The 17,695-nt window shown below is 17.8% G+C and overlaps 4 protein-coding genes across 4 annotated transcripts; 1 reads left to right on the forward strand and 3 right to left on the reverse strand.

Annotated features, from left to right (window-relative positions):
• Positions 1-540: 540 nt before the first annotated feature.
• On the forward strand, positions 541-1,945 carry PRELSG_1436300 (conserved Plasmodium protein, unknown function; the record flags this gene model as incomplete). Its single annotated transcript, XM_028679436.1, has 4 exons — positions 541-766; positions 934-1,285; positions 1,394-1,643; positions 1,766-1,945. 4 exons carry the CDS (start codon positions 541-543, stop codon positions 1,943-1,945), a joined length of 1,008 nt encoding a protein of 335 aa, XP_028535150.1.
• Positions 1,946-2,518: 573 nt separating this feature from the next.
• PRELSG_1436400 (conserved Plasmodium protein, unknown function) lies at positions 2,519-5,548 on the reverse strand (the record flags this gene model as incomplete). Its single annotated transcript, XM_028679437.1, has 6 exons — positions 2,519-2,795; positions 3,077-3,172; positions 3,295-3,410; positions 3,583-3,651; positions 4,163-4,263; positions 4,351-5,548. 6 exons carry the CDS (start codon positions 5,546-5,548, stop codon positions 2,519-2,521), a joined length of 1,857 nt encoding a protein of 618 aa, XP_028535151.1.
• Positions 5,549-7,625: 2,077 nt separating this feature from the next.
• Positions 7,626-8,420, reverse strand: HP1 (heterochromatin protein 1, putative; the record flags this gene model as incomplete). The annotated part of the gene is made up of 1 exon (XM_028679438.1): positions 7,626-8,420. One exon carries the CDS (start codon positions 8,418-8,420, stop codon positions 7,626-7,628), a length of 795 nt encoding a protein of 264 aa, XP_028535152.1.
• Positions 8,421-11,693: 3,273 nt separating this feature from the next.
• SET10 (histone-lysine N-methyltransferase, H3 lysine-4 specific, putative) lies at positions 11,694-17,156 on the reverse strand (the record flags this gene model as incomplete). Its single annotated transcript, XM_028679439.1, has 1 exon — positions 11,694-17,156. The coding sequence occupies one exon, from the start codon at positions 17,154-17,156 to the stop codon at positions 11,694-11,696; it is 5,463 nt and encodes a 1,820-aa protein (XP_028535153.1).
• Between the last annotated feature and the right edge of the window lie 539 nt (positions 17,157-17,695).

Consider the following 17,695-nt stretch of genomic DNA (forward strand, 5'->3'; position numbering starts at 1 on the left):
AAAAAAAGAAAAAAAATCAAATATATATGCGAATATTATTTTATTAATATACATATATCTATCTGAGTTTACCATTTTAAATTTTATATTTCTTTCTTTTTCTTTTTCTTCTTTTATTTTATTTTATTTCATCTTTTTTTTTTTTATTAATTCATATATTTCTTTTGTTTTAAATGATGTAACTTGTTAATTATATAATCGAAGAAAAAAAAAATTATGATAAAAAAAAATCTATTAAATTGTTGCAAACTTATTCTTTCAATTAAAAAAAAAAAAAAAAAAAAGGTAAAAATCGGTAATTCTTTTTCATAAATTAAAACACCGTTTTATTTTAGAGTATTCTTTAATCTTAAGAACATTTTTATATAATGAAAGAAATACATTTATAATTTATTTGATGAAGAAGCAATAGTTTAAATTTTTTAAAAACCTTAAGAAATAAAAAATTAAAGATTCATTATAAAGGAAATGTGATTATTCTCTCTTTTCTTTTTTTTAACATATATTCTAGATGTTTTTTATTAAAAAAAAAAAAGAAAAATGATAATAAAATTTATTTTATTTATTATATTTATTAAAACAAATAATAGTTTTCATATAAATTATAAAATTTTACTAAAAAGTAACAAACAAAATTGTGTTAAAAATTTTCACCCTGTAAATTATTTTTATAAGTTTAAAAATGTAAAACCAAGAGAATTTAAAAATAAAATATTGTCTTTTTTTTCAAATTATTTTAACAGTGAATCTGATAAATATAAATTAAGTTAATGCAACATAATAAGAAAAAAAAAGGATGCATTTAAAGAACGTTTTATAAAAAATATATATATAAATGTATAGATATAACATGATTTAGAAGAGAGAATGTGTTTATAAAATAATAATAATTCATAAAATAAAAAATAAAACATATATTTTTTTTTTATTCAGATCAAGAAGAGAAAGATTATTTAGATAAATTAGGTCTTAGCGAAAATGATGATTATAAAAAGTTAGTTAAATCACATGAAGAATACATTGCAACAATTAATGATATTAAGAGCAAATTAAAATATAAAGATTTATTTTTTTTTATTACCCAAAAATTGATTCATAAAAATATATATGATTTTAAAAGAAAACAAAAATATAATTTATTCCAAAAAGATGAGTACACTAGTGAATTGTCTATTGATTATGTGAAAAATTCAAATATTGAAGAAAGATTTAAAGAGCAATTATTAAAAAAATTAAGTGATGAAGAAAATAATAAAAAATTCCGATTTTTACGCATTTTTAAGTGGTATATAAAAAAGAAGAAAAAAAAAAGAAAGATTATGCATCATATATTAACATATTTTAAAATTGTATATTTATTTATTATATTTTTTATACGCCTTTTTAAATACAGGAAAAGTGCGCTAGATATATTTAACATTAGTAAATTGATTATTCCAATTTCTTCCATCGGTTTTTTTTTATCAAAAATGGCAATTTTTTCAGTTGTTGTAAATATGTTAATAACTGCACATTTTTTAACTTTCAAAAAGGATCAAAAAAAAAAAATGAAAATTTCTACTTTACTTTTAACTATGGCACCTATATTAATACATTCTTCATTTGGCATAGTTTGTAATAACTTATTCTTCCAATATTGTAAGGTAATATATTGTAGAGACAAATTTTTTTTTATAACAAAAAGAAACTATGAAAATATAACTTTATAAAATTAGTATTTATATTTTATTTCAACCTTTTTTCTTCTTTTTTTTTCTTTTTATAGCTTAATATACCCACATACTTAAAGAAAGAAAATTTTTTGTCTCTATTTATCAATATGCAATTATATATAGCATCCTTAATTTATTTTACTAATAATAATAATGAAGATGAAAATGTAGATGAATATATAAATAATGATGAAAGTTTTGATAATGAATTTTCATTAGAGCAAAATGATTAAGAAAAAAGCATTTTTTATTACTTTAGTTACATTTTAAGATATTTTTTAAAAAATGTGCATAACACTTTATGAATTAAAATCCATTTTTAATGTAATTTTTTTTATTTTCTTAAGAATTATTTTAAAAGAATTAATTAAAAAAATTTTTTTTTTGTTCATTTTTTTAATATAGATAACTCAAAAATTAAAAAAAAAAAAAAATGTGAAAAAATATGATACAAAAAGGATTGAAAAAAAATTGACTTTATCCTTAAAAAAGCATATATTTTTTTAAAAAAAATAACCTAAATATATTTAAAATTCTAAAAAAGAAAAGATACAAAAAATATTAAAGATGAATATAAAGAAAATTTTATATGCATAAAAAAAAAGATATGAAAACGAAAATTGCCAACCAAAAATTCTAAAAATTGATATTACATATGTAGTACATTAAATATATAACCTTTTTTATTAGTTTTTTTTAAGTTAAAATTTAAAACAAATGGTTGCAGATAAAAAGTCTATTAGAATCTTCGTTGCTTTTTCTCATTTTATTTTGATATTAGAAATAATATTAAAATCAAAAAAATTTTATTTTTTGTAAGAAAAATCAATTAAATCATATAATTTATAAAAAGATATGTTACTTTTTAAATCTTTTAATCTGTCAATAATTTTTAAATCACTATTTTCGTAAAAATTAAAAGACAAATTTTCTTCATTATCACTATCAAAAACTTGATGGCAATTAGTTTTTAAAACTTTACGTAAATCAAATGAATCATATTTATTGTAACTTAAGTTGAAATATTTATCATTTTTATTTTCTTCTTTTGTCAAATTATGAAGAAAATCTTTTTCATGCAACCTAGAAAAAAAAATAAAAATAAAAATAAAAGCAATAGTAAATAACGTAGGTAATACAAAGATAATAAATTAAACATTATAAACTTTAAGAAATTGCTTTGCTAAAGTATAATGAAATTTATAATAAAAATAATTTATTATAAATGGTTTAATATATAATTTTCCATAGAAAAAATTTAAGAAATTCGTTGTATGCATATTATGTAAAATATTAAAATATTTAATTTAAAATACTATTTTACTTTTTTTTTTTCTATAAATATAGTGAAAGTTTCTTTATACCTGTATGAATCAATTTGTCGTAGAAATTTTCTGGTAATTTTATCAATTTTTTTTTTTTTTAGTATATTTTTTTCATCATGTATCTCTTTTATTATCCTTTAGCAGAAGAGAGAGAAAAAAAATAATAAATATAATAATATTTAATTATATAATAGATAGAAATTATGAAACAGTTAAAGAAAAAATATTTAACATTAATATAAATAAAAAATTATTACTTTTTTGAGTAATTAGAAAAAAGCTCCAGTTTTATATCATCAGTGTTCTCAAGAATTTTCCTTATATCATTTTTTATGCATTCATAAAAATTATTTATAACGCATCTATAATCTTCCTATATATTAAAATGTAATGCAAATATTAAAAATTAGACATATATATATTTTAACTATATTGATTAGTATTATAGAATAGTATTTATATGCAACATTTTTTATCTTACAGATTATTCTTTTTTTTTTTTATTTCTTAAGTATATATATATATATATATATTTATAAGCATACTATTATCATGCTGTTTAGGGAATAAGATTGATCTCTTTCATTTTGAATATCATCTTTTAAATTATATTTCTAAAAAATAAAAGAAAATTATGTGTTAAAAAAAAAAAAAAAAAGTTAAACTACATGAATTTCTTTAAATAAATTGAAAAATATTAACGTAATGTGAAATATAAAAAAAGAAAATACATTTAAAATAAAGATACGGATTTTTATTATGATTAAGAATAAAAATATCCCATAATATTTAAATTATAAAAAATAAATAAACATGCATATATATTTAAATTTTAATTATAAGAAAATTTATTAAATTATAAAAGAAAAAAATTGTCTTTAAGTAAGATAATGTATAAACAAGAAAATAACTATTTTATTTTAAAATAAAAGTTTAATTCACTTAAATAATAAATAGGTATAATTTAAGTAAAAAAACAAATACATAACTGAAAATTAAATGAAAATTGTCTTTTATTTTAATTTTATATCATAATTAATTACTAAAAAGGTTAATTCTGAAACATATATACAGTAATAATATAAAATATAACGCAAAAACTGAGTAAAATATATATTTATTTACTTGGTGTAATTTCAACAATTTTCTTGATTTTTTTTTTTTTTTTTCAATTTTATCAATATGTTTTTTAAGCATAGAGTTTATTAAATATATTCTATTATTTCCTATAAAAAATTTGTGTATGTGTAAATATAATATAATCACAAAATGTTAAATTTTATTATAATTTAATTTTTTTTTTTTTATATTACTTAGTGTTTTTTTTATATCCATCAATAGTGTAGCACTAGAATAATTACTCCGAGAAAAAAATGAATCATTTAAACTACTTAAGTTTTTTAACTTAATATCTTTTATAATACAATCTTCAATGCTATTATCTATTCTTTTTGTAATTTTTCTATTTATATATTCAATATTTTTATAAATATTATCACTTTCTTCTGTACACGTTATATCACTATTATTATAAATTTTATAAGTAGTTAATTTTTTATGATATACTCTTTTATTGCTTTCTCTAGGAGTATTTGAATTATTCAGTTTATTAATTCTTTCATAGCTTATTATGTTTCTTCCTAATTTATGAATTTTTTTACTATTATTTTCTGTAATATTATTATTAGAATAATTATCATTTATTATTAGATTATGTTTATTATTATTATTATTATTATTTGAATGCTTAATATCATTAATCATAATACTTTGAAGAGTATGCACAAAATTAAAGCTATAACTTCTATTTTTTTCTAATGTTTTATTATTTCTATTATTTTGAACATCATTATTTATTTTTTTAAATAAAGTACTCATTTTTTTGTTTAAAACATTATAACTTAAAATTTTACTTTCACATTTTTTATTTTTTTCATAAAGAGATACATATTTTTTTAATTCTACTTTTATTTTACTATTTTCTTCTTTATGTTTCATAGATGATAATTCTAGTTGCTCATTTTTATTCCTTAATTTTTCATTTTCTTCTATTAAATTATTTATTTTGTCAAGTAAATTATTTATATTTCTGTTTTTTTCTTTTTCATTATTTAAGTTTTTTTCTAATTCGTATATATAGTTTTCTTGATTTTCTGCATTTTCTAAGCCTAACTGTAGTTTTTCAATCAATTTTTTATTTTTATTTTTTAGATTTTCCAAATTATTATCTATTATGCAGAAGTTATTCCTTAAAAATGTTTTTATATTTAATATAAAATTTTGAGAAAAATATTCTATAAACTTATCATCTATTTGTTCTTTATTATTATTCCATGCATTAAATTTATTATGTATGTTATAAATATTTTCAATACAACAGTCGTAAATGGACGTATAATTTTCATTATTACTATATTTGATTTTTTCATTTAATTCTTTTAAAAAATTATTAAACAAATTAAATTCTAAATAAACATTATCCAAATAATTATTATTAAAACTTTCATTCATCTTTGTAAATAAAACAAAAATTGAAATATAAAATTCATATAGTCATATTTTCACTTCTATTGCACACAATTTTTTTTTCTTCACATAAAAAGTAAATATATGCACATCAATAAAAAGTATTGTACTTTATAGGAAGCTTAAAAAATGTAACATTATATAAAAAAAAATGAAAACTAAAAAATCAAAGTTAAAAATAATGCCCAGAGTAAAAAAATTCAAACAAAATTGTTCAAAATTTTATATTTTAATGTTTAAAAATGAATATGTATTGTATGAATTACATAACTACACATATGCATATTTATATATGCATATACTTATATTTCTTTGTAATACAATTTATTGCACTAATATAAACAAAAAAAAAAAAAAAACAGAAATAAAAAATGAGTTTCCATTTTATGTATTTGGTTGTATTTTACTTTTTTCTTTATTTTTTATTTTTTTAAACTTTTATGATAGTTTAGTTGCAAATATATTTATGCATTATGTACATGTACATGCACTTGAATTTTTAACTTTTTCAAAATTTTGACAACTTATTAGAACAATTCATTAAAACAATTTTTTTCTTCTTTTAAATTAATAAATAAGACAGAAATGTAAGTTAATTTACATAGATATTATTCATAAAAAAAATAGTATTTAAAGAAAAATAGAAGAAATAAAAAAGAAATTGTAACATTATTTTATTTAATCCTTTAAAATAGCATCATGTTTTTTAAGTATAACTTTTTTATTTTAAATATGGTACATTTTTCATGTTTAAATGATACTTAAGAATATTTCTTTTAAATATAAGATAAAATTTTAATTGTTATAAATAATTTATGTTGAAATTAAAGATTCCTTTTAATTTATAAAAACTTTTTCCTATTTTATGATAATTATTTTTTAAATAATAAAAATATAATTAATTATTTCATTTAAGAAAAAAATAATGACATTTTAACATTTTTTTTTTTTTTTTTTAAATTATTTTTTAATTATATCAAATATATTTTAAATAATAATTTTACTTTTCTAACTTTTTCATGTTATTTCTTAACATGGTATATTTTATATTCTATCTTATTGAATATATTTCGAAATTTATAATAATTTTATATTTTATACACTATGGTTAATATATATTAAAATTTTTGTAATTGAAGAATATACATTTAAATATGTTTAAAAAATTGGAGAATTACTGACAAAAAAGTAAAACATTTAAATGAATGTTATTTAAAAAAAACTATGTAAAAATATATATATATATATATATATATTTAAGCAGTATTAAAACATTTTTGAAAAAAATATATCAAAAACAACATATTTTATGTATTCTTGTTATCTATTTTTTTATATTTATCATTAAAAAACTTACACATATGCACATAAAATCATTAAAATTGTGAAAGTAGAAATGTGTTAATAATATTTTGTAAACAAGTGCATAAAAAAAATGTTATATATTTTTTTTTAAATATATAACTAAAAAAAAATTATTTCTTTTGCTTTTTATTTTTTTAATGTTTAAAATTTGGATTAAATTTTTTTATAGATGATATTAAAAAAAAAATATGCACATATTATATATATATATGTATATATATATATATTATGTATATATATGTTATGTATATGTGTATGTATTTATATATTATGTACACGTAAATGTATATATAAAATATATACATATAATATATATATATATATATATATATATATATATATATATATATATATATATTATTTATATGTAAATATATGCATATATATAAATTTAAATTAAGAATTTTCATTAATTATTTAAATAAGCACAAAAAAAAATATTATTGCATATATATAGATAGATAGATAGATAAATATATAAATGCAGATATATATACACTTATGAAGGAATGTGAAGTATATTTAAATTTATATGAATACTACTCCACTATGGAAAAAAAAATATTTAAATTTATGTATCTTTTAATATTTGTTATGTATTTATTTTTTTTTCTCCATTTTTTTTTTTAGTTTTTTTTTCTTTTTACAACTTATTTACAATACTACATAAAATAATAAGATGATATACAATTATACATTATGCTGTTCGGTAGCGAAGTCTAGATAATAAAAAATTTAAAAGTTCTTGAGGATAAATATATTCAATAACTTTTGATGGATATAAACTATGGATTTCTTTATTGTTTATATTATGAATAACAGAAATATATAATTCATCTCCAACATTATGTAAATTTTTAATTACGATTCTATTCCCCTTAGCATTTTTTTTTCTTCTAATATATTTCTTAAAATCGTTAACTTTAATGTTTAAATGACCAGTTCTTCTGATATTTGATTCTTCTACCCATTGTGGTGAAGCATTTTTCAAGCTAGCCAAAAATTCCATTTTTCTATTTTTAATTCTAACACTATATACGTCTTCTACATTTAATAAATTGCTATCGTTGCTATTAGTCTCTTGTTTTATGGATTCATTATCTTCTTTATCACTTTTTTTTAAAGAGTTATCCGAGTGAGATATATTTTTTTTACTTTCCATTTTGTTTGTTACAATTTTATTATTATTTTTTTTTTTTGAAATTGAAGAATTTCTACTTTTGGATTTAATACTACTGTCATCTTGAATTGATAAAATATGGTTCTTTGTGTTCTTACTCTCATTAGGTGTATCATTTTTTTTTAAATAATTCATTTTTAAATTTTCCATTTTTTTCTTAAAACTTGTCAAATGTGTTAAATTACTTTCGGGTTCCCATGTATTTTCATCATCAGAATATCCTTTCCATTTTACTAAATATAAAAAACCATTTCTTTTTTTTTTTATTTCAAGTATATCACCAATTTCAAATTCTTCATCTGACGCAGTCATTTTTTTCTTAAATAAAGATTATTATTATTTTATTTTATTTTTTTTATTACAAAACAAAGTATATAAATACAATTTTTTTTTTTTTACGAAAAAAAAAAAAAAAAAAAAATTCACCTTTAGTGTAATTTTAAATATAAAAATATTTTTTAAAATATATAAATTTTTTTTTTTTTTTTAAAATAAATTCACGGCTTGTGAACATTTTTTTTATTATTTTAAAAAAAAAATTTATATATACTTTAAAAAAAAAATTAACACATTTTTATGTATACTTTTTTTTTTTTTTTATTAAATATATATTTTTTTTTTAAATAAAAATTCGTACTTTATTTTTAAATATTATGATATCAGAATTTTACAATTAAAAAAAAAATAAAATTTTAATAAACCTTTATATATGCATAATGTATATCCCCATATATATACATTTATATGTATACATACATACACATATATAAAATATAAATAAAAATATAAGTATAAAAATAAATAATAGGTATAAAAATAATATTAGGTATAAAAATAATTATTAGGTATAAAAATAAATATTACGTATAAAATAATTAAGTATAAATATAAAAATATATATGTATAAAATTAAAGTGTGCTCGAAATTTTTTTTCGAAACTGGTTTCTTTTTATTTTACTTTATTTCTAGTCAATTGCTTATTAAAAAAAAAAAAATAAAAAATGAATAAAACATAAAATAAATATATATCTAATAGTACACAAATAATATATACAATGATATTTTTAGTTTATTAAAAAATTAATATCTTAATATACATATTAAGAAAAAAAAAAAGAAAAAATTACAAGAAAAATAGTGATGCAACTTTTTTTTTCTCCGCTCAATTTTTGCTTTTATTTTAAAGCTTAAATCATCTTATTATTTGTTAATGTTACATGAAAATTTTGGAATTTAAGATTTTTTTTTTTATCTCTTTATTTTTATCAATATTTATAGTATATTATTTCAAGGTTTCTATTATACTCTTAAATTTACTATTTTCTATAATACGGAAACAAAAAATATAGTAGATAATTTCTTATTAAAAAAAAAAATTTATAAATAGTGAATAGATTTATTAAATAGCTACATCTGTAATTCGATAAAAAAATAAATGGGGAGGGAAAAAAAAAAGAAATTAAAAAGAAAAAAGATTTACTGTATTATAAGATACTAATTTGATTAATTTTTTTTTTTTAATTTAAAAAATTTTATGTGCATTAAAATTTGCTTTTTTATCAAATAAAAAAAAAAGTATATATATAAAAAATAAATATATTTGTTATAAAAAACAAAATAAAAAAAATATACATAAAGTTTCTAGCAATGGAAATAGAATTAAATAAAAAGAAAAATTAATTTTCATAGAATATTAAATTATGCTAAGGGTATATATGTTTTTTTTGTTTAAATAGATAATTTATCATTTTTAATTATATATTCATATATAAATTGTAAATTTTTTATTTTTTTTTCCAAAACTATTGCAAACCTTTTACATATTAAATATTTATTTAATATATAAAAGCTAAAAAGAATTATAATTTTTTAATTAGTTTTATAATTATTGCTCTTATATTATTTTCTTTTCTAATGACAATAAAAGAAAAAAAAACTTCGTACCATATATATATATAAAAAAAATTAATAGAAAAAAATAGGAAATTTTGTTTAGTAAATGTAAAATAAAAATTAGTTTTTTTTTATATTTTAGAAAATTGCTATCTAAATGCTCAAAAAAAATATTATAATTTACAAAAAACTTTAGTGTTTTCCATAACATTTAATTATTACATATATATATATATATATATTTCACCTTTATATATTAAAATAATAATTTATTTGTTTGTACTATAAAATTTACTTTTTTTTATGTAATTCCTAAAAAATAGCAATGACTTTCGAAAATTATTATTCTTTACAAGAGCTTTTTTTTTTTAATTTCAAAGAATTTATAGTGTGCACAATGTACAATAAATTTAAAAAAAAAATTCGACCACAAAAAAAAAGAAAAATTATAGCAATATTTAATATAGTGATGATAATTAAAGTTAATATACTAACTCTAAAATAGTAAAAATATTTAGTAATAATACTAAGAAAAATAATAATATTAATAATAATATAAATAACAATAATAATCAAAATAAAATTTAAAAAAAACCATGTAATATTAGCGTGATTAATTGATGTGATAAAATATACAAGGAGGTGTAAAGTATCAAAAAAAAAAAAAAAAATAGTGAAAATTATTTATTCCTCCAAAAATATAAAAAAACCTTTAATTTTAATATTATAATGATAAATATAGTTGTATTTTGTAAAAATATTCATGTTTTTTTTTTTGTTTTTAATCCTCTCAAATTATTTTTAGTGGTTTAATATGATGTTAATGAATTAAGGGTAATTATAAAAATTACTTAAAAAAAGTTCATATGTATTTCAGAGATTATATTAAAAACAAATTTAACATACATTATAAAAGCATATATCTACTTTTTTTTTCAATATAATATTTTAAATAATTTATATATGTATCCTTATAAATGAAAAATGAAAATTTTTTTTATCTTTGCATTTAAAAATTATATAAGTAAATAAGCTTAAGGAACAAAAGATAATTCTATATAAGAATGTGTCTAAAAATGTAATTAAAAAAAAAATAAAATATATCAATATATTTTTTAAGAATAAACTTTTTCAAAAATAAAAGAGATGCATACATTTTTATTTTTAAACAACTCATTAACATATTTGTAAGTGCATATGATCACCTAAACCTTTTTTCTTTTTCAAGAATATTAAATCAGAAGTTTACTTGTTCATTGTTTTTAAGTCTTATCTATTTTTTTTTTTTTTTTATTCGCTTAAAAAAGAATGATTTTAACACATAAACAATTATTTTTTTTTTGAAAATATAATAATAAATTTTCATAAAGGAAATTATCAGATTCTTCATAAACTAAAAGAATTTTCTTTTCTCCCCTAAAGTAAGACCTTTTAATTATAGTGTAGATTACATTACCTAAAAATTCTAGATGAATTGTTAAATATTTCTAAATGAGTTTCTTAAATTTTCTAAAGAGTATAGGAAAATAAATATTTTATTTATTCCTATGAAATTATTTATTCAATTATCTGTCCGTATCTATAATTACTTTTGTTACTTCAAGTAATTTTATTTATTTTTCATATGTACGTAATTATATAATTCCAAACGATTTAATTTGTTAATATTTACTTGGCATAAATTAAAATTTCTATTTTTTTTTTTTCCCAATTGAATCACTAGCTTCAGAATTTTTTAATTTATTAACGCTTCTTTTAGACACGCTTAAGTCATATTCTGTGTTTTTTTTATTTCTCAATGAATTTTCTTCATGCATATTCTTCTGTCTTTTAGTAATACTATTGTTGTTACAATTATATTCACAATTACTCTTTCTTTTTCTTTTTTCAATTTTTAATTCTAAGGAACAGTTGTTAAGTTTTATATCTTTTTTAAAATCTTGATGAAACAAATCCTTAAAGCTACTAGCTAAAGGATATTCAATATTGTTTGTTGACTGTTTTAAAAGTTCTTGAAATAAAAAGCACGGAGTTATCCACTCAACGTCACCATCCTCATAAGTTATAACAAAAAAATTATTATTATCTTCATCTTTTATATGCTTAGTAACAGTACCAACGAAAGTTCCATTTGTAAATTCTCTTTGAAATTTAGTTTTTCCTAATTCTATACCAAAAAGGGGAACAAAATTACTTACTTTATTATTATTTATCAAGGAATTGAAATTATTCACTTCTTTACCTAATATTTCTTTTGTATTATTTAAATTTACATTTGAAAATTTTTCACTTTTTAAAGTTTCATTTTTATGAGGACTTTTATTTTTAATATTATTATTTTTTATTATGCTAGAATCATTTACTTCATTTTGAGGAGATTTTTTATTCTTATGTAAATCATTATTTTCACTTTTCAAGTATTCTTTTTCCTGATTAATTTTAGTTAATTCAATATCACTGTTATGCTTACGTTTATTAGAATTGTTTGTGTTGAAATTCTCTTTATTATTAACTGTTTCACTTAAATTATTATGTAATGTATTCTTTTCTTTTTTTCTGTCATAATTATCGATATTTTTCTTTTTCTCTATACTTAATGAATTTTTATTTTCTTTAAAAATTTTATCATTTGTATGATGATTTTCTTTATTTAATGATCCTTTTATTTCATAAAAAGATTTATCATCCTTTTCCAATTTATTGAAACTATCGTTCTTTACTTCGAATGGAGAAATATTACTAAAATTTATTTCTAAATTCATATTTTTATCATTTTCAATTATAGAATTATCACTTTTTATTATGTTTAAATATGCACCATTTAATTCTTTTTTCCTATATTCTTTTATAGTATTTGCTAGTTCCCTTATAACTGATTGGATGCATTCACTTGATGATTTGAATAAATCCTCATCAGTTAGACAATCATTATAATTAGAATGAAAATGCATTTTTGTTACTCGACATATAATTGCCTTTGCCAAATCATGATGCTTATTATAACAACTAGAACAGACTGACAATTTCTTTAAATGATCATTTAAGGGAAGAGATGGTTGATTAGTGCTTATTCCTTTTTCAAAATCTTTTATTAGAGGAAATCCTATATATTTTTTACTTAATTTCATCATATAATTACAACATACATTATTATTTTTATCTTTTTTTCTCATTTCTTTTAAATTTTTAACAATGTTATTTGACTTTTTGTATAATATTTTTTCATATGTATTTGAAAAATTAGAATCTATTTCACTAGTATCATTCCCAGATTTCTCAAAAGATAACTTTTCTTCTCTCAGAGTATTTTCCTTTTTATCTTTTGTTAGCAAATTACAACTTGAATCATCTACTAAGTTATCACTGTTCTTTTTTTTTAATTTTTGTTCATTCTCTTCTTTTACAAAATTAGAATTTTTTTCTTTTTTCTTTAGCAAATCATTAATATTCTCATTTATTTTTATAAAATCTTCAATACATTTTTTATTTTGTAATAGAAAATTTAATGTTCCTTTTCTCATTTTCAAGGTACTCTTGTAATTGTCACTATTTAAAAAGAAATCAATTTTTTCTCTAATTACCAATAAATCATTAATTTTTTTTTTATAATAAACTAGTAATTGAATTTCAAAGTTATTTAATAATAAATTATTACCTCTTTCATTTTTTAAAAAATTGTCTTCATTTTCTTTATTTTCTGACAAATTATTTTCACTTTCTTTTTTCTCTAATATATCATCCAATATTTCTTTATTTTTTTCCAAATCATTTATATTTTCTTTGCTTTGCAATAATTTTCTTATATTTTCATAACATTTATGTACATTATCAATGCCATCATTTTGAGATTCAACGAATGTAGTTTTATCAAAGGTGCTATTACTTAAAGACTTGTTATATTCCTTCAAATTATCTATTTGTACATCATTAAATAGATCAATCAATTTTTTTTGATTTTCTTTTTCAATATAATTTAAAAATTCCTTTTGATTAATTAAATTCAGGCAAAATTGAATACAGCTAGAACAAAACCAATCATAATTTTCATTAACTTCTTCGTTTAATTTATGAACACATTTTAGATGATAAATACTATTACACCCTGAACACATAATAAAATTATTTCCATCAGTATTAATATTATGCATACAAATATTACATGTGGTATTATTTTTTAATAAATTGTATTTTTCTACAATATCATCTAATCCAATAAATAATTTATCTTTACTTAAGTTTAATTTGTTTAATCTATGCTCGAAATTATTTTTAATAAATTCATTTAAACATGTATCATTAACTCTTTCAAACCATTCAAAACCAAAATCAGCAAAAATTTCTTCTCCTGGGTTAATTTCTATACCTGGGATAGAAGTTAAAATAATATGAGGCCATCCATCAAGATAAACCAATTGCCATTCGGCATTTATCCTGAAATCATAATTATTAAATATGCTACAAGTCTTGTAATGATTAACTAATGACATTTCGTTAAACATATAAGAGGAATCAACAGCATATGTGTAATTATCTGGTAGTATAATTAAATTGTTTAAATTTTTTGATTTTTTTACTTTATGAATATTATTTGAGGAGTTATGATTTCGAGAATTAATTAAATTAGAAAATGATTTACCTTTTACATTTTTTTTCATTTTATTTGTTAATTTTTCACTCAATTCATTATTATTCATATTATTATTTAATGAATTTACTGTATTGCTGTCATCATTATCTTCCTCATCTGATTCTATTTCATTAATAAAAACAACATTTTTTTTATCATTAAATACTTTTTTATTGAAAGTTAAAGCAAACATATATTGATGCTTTTCTTGTGATAATTCTCTATTATTAGCAACAAAACCAGTATATTCACCAAATATTATTCTATCATCCGTTGAGTTTATTTTCTTTCCTGTATACACAATAGAATAGCAATCTTCATTATATGGGGTGCATAGTCTTATTGGATGTTTATGATCTTTTAACTCCACTATTCTTATATCTGGATGTATTCGACCATGCAATAAAGTATCATATATTTCTTCATATAATTTTTTATTTCTATTTTTATATATTGCATTATGTTGATTATCAAAAAAAGGTGCATGAATAAAAGGAGTCCATTCCATTTTATTATTTGACCAACCACAACCAAAATATCCTGACTTAGAATTATAAAATTTTTTCATTTTATGACTAAAATATACTCTTTCAATTTTTGAATCTTCAGATAACACTTGTGTTTTTACATATCTTTTATTTCTTTTTTTTGCAATATCTTCTATTTTACAAAACACCATTTTTTTTTCTTCTAATATTTTTTTTAATTCTCCCATTCTTAATTTATCTTGGAATTTTTCTTCTTTATTTTGTTTGTTAGTATATTTTATAGAGTTTCCATGTAATAAATCTAAATCAATAACAATTTTTCCTTGTTCTTGTAATTTTTTTTTTTTTCTTAAATATTTCATGTAATTGGAATCATCTGTAGAGTAAGATGTATCATCGCTTTCGTTGTAACCATATTCTTCTTCATTATAACTTTCTGAAACGATTTTTTCTTTTTCCTCTTCATATGAATTATTACTTTTTTTTATCTCTTTTTTTATACTATTTTTTTTTACTTCATCAGATAATGTATCTTTACTTTTTAGTTCTTTTGCTATGCTTCCATTTTTATTTATCTCATCTGATGTGCTATTAAATTTTACATCAAAATTTTGATGATATTCCACTTCATTTGAATTATTATTATTATTTTTTATTTCAATTTCATTTTTGTAATTTTTAAAATTTTCACTTTTTTTATTATTTAGTACTCCATCAGATATTATACTACTGTTTACAGTTTCATTATACATTTCACTTTTTCCTATTTCGTCTGAAATAATATTATTTTTTAATTCATAAGAAGTTTTATTCCCCTTTCCATTCCCCCTTTCAATTTTTTTTTCTATAGATTTATTAATGTTTCCTTTTTTAATTAGTGTCTTACTTCTTACATTTTTATCATTATTGTTTTTTAAATTAACTGAATTATTTTTGCTTATTTCATTGCTTTGGTTTTTATTTAAAAATGAATTATTGCTATTCCTATTTTTTCTATTTTTAGGTGTAGTCTGTTGCTGTTCCTCTTGGTTTTTATCATAAATATAGGTGGATGTATTGCTGTTTTTTTTGTATGAATTTCTTTTTAATACATTATTTTGAAAGTCTAATTTTTTTTTTTTGTTTATACTTTGAGATCTTTTGTCATTTTTTTCATTTGAAAAATTTGAAATATTATCATTATTATTTTTTAATTTATATTTATCATATAAAATTGTTTTATTATAATTATTAACATTTTCGAATGTGTTGCTTTTTTTTATGAGATTTTTGTTTAGCGAGCACTCTTTCTGTATTCTCATATTTTTTGTCTGTTCAAAAATATCTTTCATAATTTTTTCATTCGATTTTTTACTTAAAGAAGTCAATTCTAATTTATATTTGCTAACTGATATTATTCCTTTTCTATGGTCTTCGTTCTTTTGAAAACTTTCTTTTTCTTTTAACATTTCATTTTCTATTTTATATTCCATTTCTTCAGTTATGTATTTATCCTTTAAATACATTTTCTTTTCAGAACTATTTTTTTCATCTACATAAATGTGTAAAACACTTTTTAAACACCTAAAACAATGATATATATTTTCTGGTGTCTTTCCATCATTTAATCTATCTCTATTTAATCGTTCCTTACTTAAAAAAAAAGAAACATATTTATATAAATTTGAATTTCTTCTAATTCTTAATCCATTCATTATTTCATTTTTTCCTTCTTCAGTTAAAAAAGGTTTATAATTTGACCTTCCTAAAGCATTGCAAATATCTAAAAAAAAATCTACTCCATATGTTTCAACATTGTAAAAATACTCAAATTTCTTACCTTTGTATTCTTCTATTTTTTTTTTAGATTCTTCACATGTACAATTAATTTTATTTATATCAAGAACTTCTTTTATATCCTCATCAATTTCAAATTTAATTGACGAACTATCTTCTTTTATTTCACTTAATATTTCCTTGTCTGTTTTTTCGCTTAGTTTTAGCATATTAGCTAAATTGCTTAGTATTTTTGATTCATATTTTATCGGAGAAATACTCATGTTGATAATAACAAGAAATATATAAAGATAAATAAAACAATAAAATTATAATAAATCACAAGTTTATAACTGTTCTTTACATGTTAATACTAAAAATATTTATTTACGTATATATTTATTTATTTATTTTTTTTTCAGAATAAATATATTCATTTAAATTCTATTTCTTAAAATATAATTCAAATCTACACTACTGTGATATATATATATATATCAATTTTTTTTAATTATAATTACAAAATTTAATACAATATCTTCTCTTTGACATAAAATATATTTATAAGCATATGGTATATTCACTAGCATATATTCAAATATTTTAACCCCGCAATCAAACATACACAAAATTTTTTTTTTTTTTATTAATATTCATGTTGAATATGTTTGAAAACATATAAATTTCTTATAAATAGCTTGTTTCTTATTAGTATGAATCAATTCTTAAAATTATAAGGATAAATACATATATATTTTATAATTAAAAAAAAATCCTTATATATTTAATAAATTATTTAATTTATATAAAATTAATAAAATTC

Source organism: Plasmodium relictum, assembly GCF_900005765.1.
Source record: "Plasmodium relictum strain SGS1 genome assembly, chromosome: 14".
NCBI classification, from domain to species: Eukaryota; Apicomplexa; class Aconoidasida; order Haemosporida; family Plasmodiidae; genus Plasmodium; species Plasmodium relictum.